This window comes from Benincasa hispida, chromosome 1 (genome assembly GCF_009727055.1).
Source record: "Benincasa hispida cultivar B227 chromosome 1, ASM972705v1, whole genome shotgun sequence".
Lineage (NCBI taxonomy): Eukaryota > Viridiplantae > Streptophyta > Magnoliopsida > Cucurbitales > Cucurbitaceae > Benincasa > Benincasa hispida.
Window position 1 is genome coordinate 91,933,244 of NC_052349.1, and position 10,117 is coordinate 91,943,360.

At 31.8% G+C, this 10,117-nt stretch overlaps 2 protein-coding genes across 2 annotated transcripts in view; one reads left to right on the forward strand and one right to left on the reverse strand.

The window, feature by feature from the left end:
* The window catches only part of LOC120088201, a 10,303-nt gene extending 6,822 nt beyond the window's left edge, over positions 1-3,481 (forward strand). The window contains exon 4 of the mRNA XM_039045327.1: positions 2,825-3,481. Coding sequence (XP_038901255.1) covers positions 2,825-3,220 — 396 coding nt within the window. The 3' untranslated portion in view covers positions 3,221-3,481. The remainder of the gene's footprint in view (positions 1-2,824) is intronic.
* Positions 3,482-6,145: 2,664 nt separating this feature from the next.
* On the reverse strand, positions 6,146-7,555 carry LOC120088196 (zinc finger protein 3-like). Its single transcript, XM_039045316.1, has one exon. It carries the CDS (start codon positions 7,230-7,232, stop codon positions 6,417-6,419), a length of 816 nt encoding a protein of 271 aa, XP_038901244.1. The 5' UTR covers positions 7,233-7,555; the 3' UTR covers positions 6,146-6,416.
* Positions 7,556-10,117: the final 2,562 nt, after the last annotated feature.

Genomic DNA, 10,117 nt, shown 5'->3' on the forward strand with positions numbered 1-10,117 from the left:
CATTTTTGTCTTTTTACTATATTTGCTAAATTAGGGTTTCACATTATTCTATTTATATCTGAGGTTGGGTCTATTGTAAATATGACATAAAAATAATAAGTTCTTTTCTACCGTGGTTTTTCTTCCCTGAATTAGGGTTTTCCACGTAAACTCCTTGTGTCGTCTTCTTTCCCTATTTCAATAATTTTATTGTCACAATAGTTCCAGAGTCTGGAGCCCGTTCTTCGTATCTAAAGTGTAGGTTTTTGTTTGTGTTCCTTTTGTTGGGCAACTGGCTTTGCCTTCTTGTAGGGCTGTTCTCTTTCATTCCTTTTACCTTCTCTATGAAAGTTTGGTTTTTCATAGAAAAGGTAATCGGCCTGGAAGCACGTCACCTAGCTTCGGCCTCTTTGATGCCCCTCTCATCCTGCCCTGGAGAAAACAATGTTCGTTTATGCAATGTGAAGTTTTAACAGGTCTTTATGTCAATTATTGGGGTGTTTTAGGAATATTTTCTTTTGTGTAATTTAGAATACCATAGCTAATTACCATTATTCCAGTTTAAGAGTTTGTTTATGTACATTCTTCTGAAAATTGTTCCCAAAAACTCATTTTCTAACTTCCCCCCAGAAAAGAAAAGGAAAAGATCAGATTATCATTTTTTAAAATTGTTTCAACTTAAAAAAAAAAAAACTGCTAGAATCTTTTTAATTCTTCTTATTTTATATCTATGAATGTGAAAATGGAATATAAAGTTTACACAAGCAGAGTAAGGATCATATATAAATTGTTACTTTCCAAAACATTAAAGAAGCACATGAAATTAGAAAAAGAAAAAAGGTTTTATCTTCTGTGTTTTTTTCAACCGTTTGAAAAAACCATTTTACCATATAAGGTTTCCAACTCAGAAAATTATTATTATTTATTTTTAAAGATAGATGATGGATTTCGAATATGGATTTGAAACGATGTTTTAAGTTTTCATGATTAGTAATTCTTTAATTAGATATCAATGCAAGAATTGAAATGACTGCATCATCATTTTGTCTTTTAAATCAAGATCAGTAGTCTGTATTTTCATGTTTGGCATCATATACTTTAATTTAGAAGTTCTACCTTTTGAGACTCGGGTGTTATATTATGAATTATGATTACTAGTAGTTGTCTGGAAATTAAACATTTAAACTCGTGGTTTCAAGAGTGACTTGGTGTTAAAAATTGTAACAATGAATTTCATATGGGAACAACATTTGGTACATCTTGTGAATAAACTTGAGAATGTGGAAAGTTGTAGAGCCAAAAATTCACAGCTTTATATCTTTGTCGATCACATTCAATTAGATCAGTTTGTTACGTATTGGCCTTAATTTCTATAAAGTAAAGTGTGTTCAGTAGTTAGAGTAGAAGGACAAGTTAGAAGATTAAATGAAATATTGCTAGAAACTTTTGAACATTTGAAACTATAGATAACCAAAAAAAAAAAAAAAAAAAAAGAAAAAAGAAAAAAAGAAAAAAAGAAAAAAAGAAAAAAAGAAATTATAGAAGTCAAACCACCTAGAAGTAGGTCATATCATTTTTTGTTAAATTAGATATTAAATGTAAGAGATGAAATGATTGAATCATCATTTTGTCTACTAGATCAAGATTAGTAGTATATGGATAAGGACAATGGAACCTCCACCTATTCACAATTGTATGATATTGTCCATTTTGGGCGGAAAACCCTCATGGCTTTATTTTTGGAAACACTCCAAAAGGCTTTATTACCAACAGAGATAATTGTTTTCACTTATATACCATGGATTCCTCCTTCAGTAACCAATATGATACTTTTGTTCACACCTAACGGTTTATTTGTTCATGTTTGTCATGTTTGTCTTCTTCATAAACTTTATTTTAGAAGTTCAACCTTTTGGCACTTTGATATTATGACTTATGATAACTAGTAATTGTCTCAGAAATTAAAGTTATGGTACCTAGTGGTTTCGAGGGGTTGATTTGGGGTTAAGAAATGCAATAACTTCATATGTGAACAGCATTTGCTACACCTAGTAAATGTATGTGTGTGAGAATTTGGAGGATTGCAAAGTCAAAATTTAAAAGTTTTATATCTTTGTTTATCTCATATAGTTCGATTAGTCTACGTATATTACTTATTGACTTTAACTATGAAAGTTGCTAGAATTGACATTTTATAATCAGGTATCATCCTTGCTTCTCATTAATTTATCCATCGTTTATAAAATGACCATGAGGAATCTGTTTCTGCATAAATTGGCAAGAAAATAACGATTTATTATACAAATACATACTTTATAAAATGAGGCACCTCATGGGAGTTTGGATACTTTCTAAGTTTCCAAACGTCCATGGGTTAAGAAATGCAATAACTTCATATGTGAACAGCATTTTCTATACCTAGTAAATGTATGTGTGTGAGAATTTGAAGGATTGCAAAGTCAAAATTTAAAAGTTTTATATCTTTGTTTATCCCATATAGTTTGATTAGTTTACGTATATTACTTATTGACTTTAACTACGAAAGTTGCTAGAGTTGACATTTTATAATCAGGTATTATCTTTGCTTCTCATTAATTTATCTATCGTTTATAAAATGATCATGAGGAATCTGGTTCTGCATAAATTGGCAAGAAAATAACTATTTATTATATAAATATGTACTTTATAAAATGAGGCAAAGAAAGATAATGAATTAACAACGTTACCCATGGGAGTTTGGATACTTTTTAAGTTTTTCTTTGGTTCTTTGATTTGGCCCCTTAACAATATATTTCTGTGATTTTCAGTTTTTCAATGGTTTTCTTAACCAAAGTCACCATAACAGGACCTGGAGCTGAAAAAGAAGAAAGAAGAAGAAGAGAAAGCTAAACAACTAGAGTTAGAAGAGACTGAAGAAATCCATGAAAAGAACCAGGAGCTTCAGGAGGTAAAAATAAGACTCGATAAACTTGAGGAAACTATAAAGGAAATTGCTGTTGAACCCAGAAAACAATCAGGCACTGGTATTATAACAAAGAACTCTGAGAAAGGTCAAGACGTTGATAAAACCAAACATGGGGCAAATATTGATCCAAGCAAGTCTATGGATGACCCTCTTGGTGGACAAAAAATAGTACCGGCTCCAGTTTTGCCGAAAGGTCGTGCAAGTGAGTCTACAACACGAGAAGATGGTAAGCATCAAAACCAAAGTGGAGGATCTTCTCCATATGCCAAGAGTTGAGGAAAACGCCTCTTAACATTACTGCAATATCCTGCGCATGGTAATCTTTCTTTTTGACGAAGGTAGAGAAATGGAGTGAACCATGTTGCCAAGAATCCAATGGTTCCAAGTTTTGTTAATAATTATATTGCTTGAGGCTGTAGCTTTGATCATTAACAATGTAAATGGTTAATAGGTATATGACAATTAATTACCTCATGATTGACAATCGATTTCTGTTTGTGTTATGCAAATGTACCCAGCTACAAAACATTTCTTCTCTCTCTTCCCCCTTGAAATATTATTCAAGGAGGTTGTCATAACGTGACCGACAATTTTACACCATTGAATACATGAGAGAGAATCGTATATTGTGACGACTTCATTGAATAACTTTTTTTCTGCCCCCATTAGAAATCTTACTGAACTCATGAAGTCATTGGCAGTGGAATGGGATTGAACTAGATTATAAGTCATTGTCATCAAGTGGGCAGCTAAGTGGTTGTCTTCCTGCTCATCATGCTGTATTGCAGACCCAAAGGTCAGAACAAATCCAACCCCACCTTGTCCCAGGTCTTCTTACTGTAGATGTAGATTGAATTCAACTTTGTACAATAAATTGATGATATACAAACAATATGTTGGACCAAACAGGTGGTTTATTTTTGGATTTGATCCTCCGACACATTAAAGCATTAACTTGATATTTTGAGGGTGGAATATTTAAGAAAAAGGTTGCTTTATCCATGTTATATACTTTCTTTTTTCCATAAAGTAAAGTAGTCTAATTAAATGTATTGGAGGAGAGCTTCTTTAATGATGACTTGTTATCTTGAGAGAAAGCAGGTGATTGGTTTAAACTTCACCTGATGCTATGTGATCATAGATCCACAATTTTTTGGTACATTCTCTGGCTACTTTTGCTATGTATCTGAAGAATTATTGTATGGAGTTTAATCATGTTTTCTTTTGAGCACCCTATCTATGTTTCAATTTATTTCAGTAAATATTTAACAAGTTACTTGATTTGATGAAACTTGATTCATTACTCAACCTCTGATAAATTACTACTTATGGCTTTAGTTGAGGTGGAAAATCAAAGGCCATGATTCTTCAATGTTGCAAAATGGGCAGTCTAACCCAAATAATGGACACCCCAACTGATGAAGTAACAAAGGCAACAGATGGCCAAAACCCAAAGTTTGCTGAGTCATTTTCAGAAAGGTTGTGTGGTACTTGGTATGTATGATAAGGTAAAGAGATTTTTATTGTCATCAATTGTCTTAATAGCAAGATTTCTGTTACTTTTACATCTTGATACTAGGAGAAATTAGTTCCATTATTATGACTAATGATCATGGTTTAGATATATGATTAAGATTAACATGATTTGTTTCGGATATTGAACCCCACCACTGGTTTGGCCTTATTAGGAGATCCTGTAGGTCAGAAATCAAGACAATGAAGATTTACCCACAATTTAATAATGTGGGAAAAATGATGATGGTGATGGAATAGCTAAGGCTGAGGAGGACGGAGAGTCATTATGTGCCTTCATTACTTTTTTACAAGGTTTGCTATATCTACACCTACCTCTTTTTTTTTGATCTTCTTCTAATGTGATGGTCTATTACTTTCAACTGCAAGTGGGTCAACAATGTTGTCATCCACCATTCTATTTGCATACATATATATTCATATGTCTCTGTATGGTGGTCTCATTAAATGAAAACTACAAGCATCCAAATTTGTGCTCATTTCATGGACCACACATCATAGTGTTTAGTCTTTGAAATTTAGGACCCCTTTATCCAACAATTTCATATTGGGGCTTTCTTGAATCTTCTCTCTCTCTCTCTCACACAAACATATTTGATTGACAAGAAGCCTAAAATATAATGTTGGATCTTGAATTATGACATAACTTTATGTTTGTCCCTGAAATTTATTTTTTTCTAAATTATATTTCTAAGGTTTCTAATTCCGTATTTTCTTCTTTCCTCATTTCTAATAGTATCTATTGCGTATTAATAAGGGTCGTTCCTATTTGATTGACTTAAACAAAGGGTCTAGAACATTAACATTAGATTTTGAATTATAATATATCTCCATGTTTGTTTAGTTCTAAGAAGCACAGATACAAATATAAGACACGAATACGACACGACACGACACGGATACGACAAGGACACGTTTATTAAAATATACATTTTAAAAAATATATATCATTTTTATACCAAAATAAAGTTTAAAAGTAAATGGGTTGATGCATTCATATTTTTAAGAAATTTAGTTTTATGTATTTCACGCTCAAATTTTTTTATTATTGCCATGTATGTGTCTTTTTAGTTTACTTAACTAGTGTTCTATGTATGTTTAACACATTTGTTATACTAACAAATGTCCGATACATGTTGAATAAATTTCGGAGTGTCTAAGTGTCCTACACGTGTCGGACACGGATACGCAAGCCAAACTAAAGTATCGCTTCTTAGGTTTAGTTTATGAATTTCCTTTCAATTAGTTCAATTATTTCGGAAATTAGAGGGTAATTCATTGTATGGACGAAGAGAGAAGTTCAACCAGGATTATGGATTTCAAAATTGAAACTTCTCTATGAATTAAATGATTAAAAAGAACTTTTATTTTTTTTTTCCATTAAATTTGGAATCAATAAATAATATAGACAGAGTATTGAATAATCGCCCACATTTCTCATAGTGTATGCGTGTGGAATCAATCTTAATTATAACGGCCACAAAAGCATGAATGAGAAATTTCCTCTGTGTCTATACTTAAAGTTTAGTCACTTTTACTAGTGGAAACTTGCATCTCTATCTATCACTGCTTTTTTTTTTTTTTTTCTTCTTCTTCTTCTTCTTCTTGAGAAAAAGAAAGGGAAAGATAGAGAGAGAAAGGGGATTACTTTCTCAAATTCCAAAGTAATTTTAACAAATATATTGATTCTTTTTTTTGTCATGTAATAAATGGGAATTTTCTCTTCAACAGGTTTACTTTTGTGTTCTTCTTATGTTGCCAAAATGGATTATTTACAGAGACAATCTTCTCAAGTATTGGAAACAAGGTTGGGAGGGGGGGTGGGTGGTGGAAGGAAGGATCTAAATCAATTCCCTCTTAGCAGAAAGCATCAAATTTTCAAAAAATGGAAAAAAAAGAGAAGAAAAAAAATAAAATTGAAGGAAAGTTCCTTTTCTGATTAGAGCTTAAGAGACAAGTCAAGCTTCAACAATTCATCTTGTTTAGGCTTCATCTTCAGATGACTAAAACCATCACCATCGCCACCGCCACCGCCGCCGCCGCTATCCCACCAGAACCCTCCGAGAGGCGGTGGCGCCTCCGTGACAGCCGCCGGAGAGAATTTCTTCACACCCTCAAACCTTGCAGCTCCAGTGTTCGACGAAATGCCTCTAAGACTTCCAACGTGGGGATTTCCCTGTATCAATCGGCCAATCGCGGGGTGTTGATCGAGCGGCTGCCTTGACCATCCACTGTGACCATAAATCCCGGACGACCCAATTGCAGAAACATGAAGAGAAGGCTTATGAACCATGGAATGAGCTTGAATTCCAAGCGACCTACTAAACGACCCATGAAGAGGAAGAGAAGCCAAACTCGAATACCGATGAGCAAGCCCAAAATTAGAGCCCAACCCCACCTGTTGAGTCCTCTTTGCTAAAGTCCTCTCTCTTTTGTGGGCATTTTGGTGTCCCCCAAGAGCTTGAGAACTGTAAAATTTCCTCTGGCAATAGTTGCAAGAGAAAACCCTTGGCTCTGTTTCTGTATCTGTAGGTTCTGTTGCTAAATTCACATCGAAACAGTCGATTAAATTGAGTTCTGGGTTCGACCCATGATCGGAATCGTTATTAGAAAGGCTGAGATCTAAACCCAGTTGGGAATTGGGGTTGATTTGGTCTGTTGTTCGATCCTCCTTTGGACATGGTGGAGAAGACTCTGAAGCAGAGATGATTGTTGAAGTTTCAGAAGGAGATGGTTCTGGTATTGGAAAATCCATTGAAGGATGAAGAAGAAGAAAGGACACAATAGAGAGAGAGAGAGAGAGAGAGAGAGAGAGAGAGAGAAGGGTTATTGATATGGTAATAAGTGAAGTGGTTTGTTGTCGTATGTATAGCAGAGAAATGGCACTGTTTTACAGTTAGAAGGTCTTAATATAGGAAGTCAAGCGAATAAGAAGAAGAGCCTTTCTGATGTGTTTTGTTTTGGCGCCTCTGAACTGATCGAGTTTTCACACATATATATGCCTTCTTTGTCCCCATTTGTTCTTTTCTCTTCTGAGAAAACACAACACTTTTTAGGATGTTGGTATAGTTGAGTTGGTTATTATAATTAGTAATTGTTATATGAGATGAGTTATAATAGTTTGAGTTTGGAATATAGATTATTTTAGTTTGAGTTAATGAGTTGGAGAGAGGATGGATAAGAAATAATAAACATCTAAACAAAAAGGGATTTGAAATAGTAATATTGTAGTTAATTGTGAGTTATAATAGTTGAAAATACTAACTATTATAATTAGAAGTCCAAATAATGAGTGAGCTATAATAGCCGACTCCAACCAATTGAAGTTGGGGATCCAAACGATCCCTTTATGTTTATTTAGTCTTTGAACTTCTGAACTGGCACAAATTGAAAATTTAGGTACTTTTTAAAATACAAAACTTCAAAACATACACAACCATAAAAGTTCAAGACAATAGTCTGTGGGTTATAATAGTCTATATACGAGGTGAAGATTATTTTACTATGAGTTATAATAGTTTGTATTTAAGGTGCATGTTATTTTAGTGTGGGTTACAAATGAGTAAAAGATAGTTGAAACAATAATATTGTAGTTAATTGTGAATTATAATAATTACGAACTTCAACTATTATAATGGGAGGTCCAAATATTGAGTAAGTTATAATGACTCACTCTTCTTATGGCAATTTGGGGACCTAAATTCCCCATTTGTGTTTATTTAGTCTCCAAACCCTTAAGATTGAAAATTTAGAAACTTTTTAAAATCCAAAACTTCAAAACATACACTATTATAAAAGTTCATGACAATTGAGATAAAACATAAGTGAAAGTTTAAGAATTAAACTTATAAACGATAATCCGGAAACAAATTAATCAATTAAGATATGTGCTCTCGAGAAAGAAATATGAAATTCAAATCGTTTTGCTAAAAAATAATCAAACTTGTAAGAGTCAAAACCTTTATATGATACATATTCATGCTTTTATTTTTGTACACATAAATAATTTCACAAGACAATTATACGTTACCTAACGTCTACATATCGTCTATTTTGTAGGACTTTAATATTCTAGATAAATAGCTCTCTAGTAGGGTTTTGGTCTTGCACTATCAAAGATTTTTTCCCCTATCATTTTCTCTTAATGGCTTCAAACAATGATAATTTGTTTGAATGTTATTTTAATTCATAAACTTTTAAATATTATTTTAATCTTCAAATTTTGGACAAAATTCTATTTCGATCTTATCAATTATATTTGAATTATTTAATAGAAAATTGATATAAATACATAATTTTATTCAATTACCTAAAGAGTATATATTTGCACGTAATTAAAAGTGTCGGATCCAAAAATATATTTGAACTCATTAAATGATAACCTTACATTTTACGACGAGGAGTACAACAATCTTTTGAAAATCAAAATAAAATATTTAAAAAGTCTAGAGATAAAATTGAATAACTACATATAGAAATAGAATCATTACGAAAGTTATAGGACTAGAACACGAGTTAAGCTTCTCTTTCTTTTTCCTTTTTCTTTTTCTCTATCAATCTTTTATTTTGTCTCCTTAAAGTTATTATTTTTAGAAAATTTACCAAACAACATCATGAGTTTTGAGTATCTTTTTAAATTCTTTTTAAAATTTTTGCAAAATAAGATATGCTTAATTTTATGTCCGTAGCGAATAAGCGGTGCCGTAGTTTTTACTAAAGATGACCCAACTGTCAATATCATCCATCATAAATTTAATGGAATTGTTGAGATACATCCAATAGAATTTTTGGTATATTTTTTTATTTTGTTGGTAAATGTGAAATTAAAAAGAAGTCTTATATTATAGTCTTTGCTAATTTCATAAAATATCTTATGATGTGTAATTATGGTAAAAGGAAATATCTTTCCTTTTGTTTAATATTAAAGAGATTTCTTTTCCAATATTGTTTTGATGGTTAAACTTTGTCATTTGTTTCTAAATTGATCTACAAACTTTATAAAGTTTTATTATATGTAGTACTGTTAAAGTATTTATATAATAAAATTTACTGTAACCCATTAACTCAATCTTTTGAGTTAAATAGGTGAACTAACATGATTTCAAAGTAGGAAGTACAATCTTATGATTAGACAAAAAAATGCATACGACAAGAAAATAACAATATAACCATATATTTAAACATGAGAGAAGATGGAATTATAAAGAATATTCAACCATCAAAAGAAGCTAGAAGATGAGATGAAAGTTAGATGACTAGTAGGTAGAAATCATCTATTGACCATCACTATGTATCAAGCAAATATAGAAGATAAAAGTACTGAAAGGGAAAGAGAATATAAGAATATATATATATATATATATATATGGAACAATTCTATTCTATCCGTAGGTACAAAAAGAAGCAAATCTTTTCGTCTCTTTTGTGCTGAAACACATGTAAGAAAATTAATCTTGGACAGTTTTTTTTGGTATATATGTATAAGTTGTCAAATTTTTAATTTTTAATTCATATTGGCTGATTGGTAGGTTAAATATTATCTATGAATTATCAAGATTGTAGATGTCAAAAAGGAATTAGAAAGAAAGGTCATATCACTCTTTTGGTAAAATTTTAAGGTTTCAACCAATAATTGTTTGT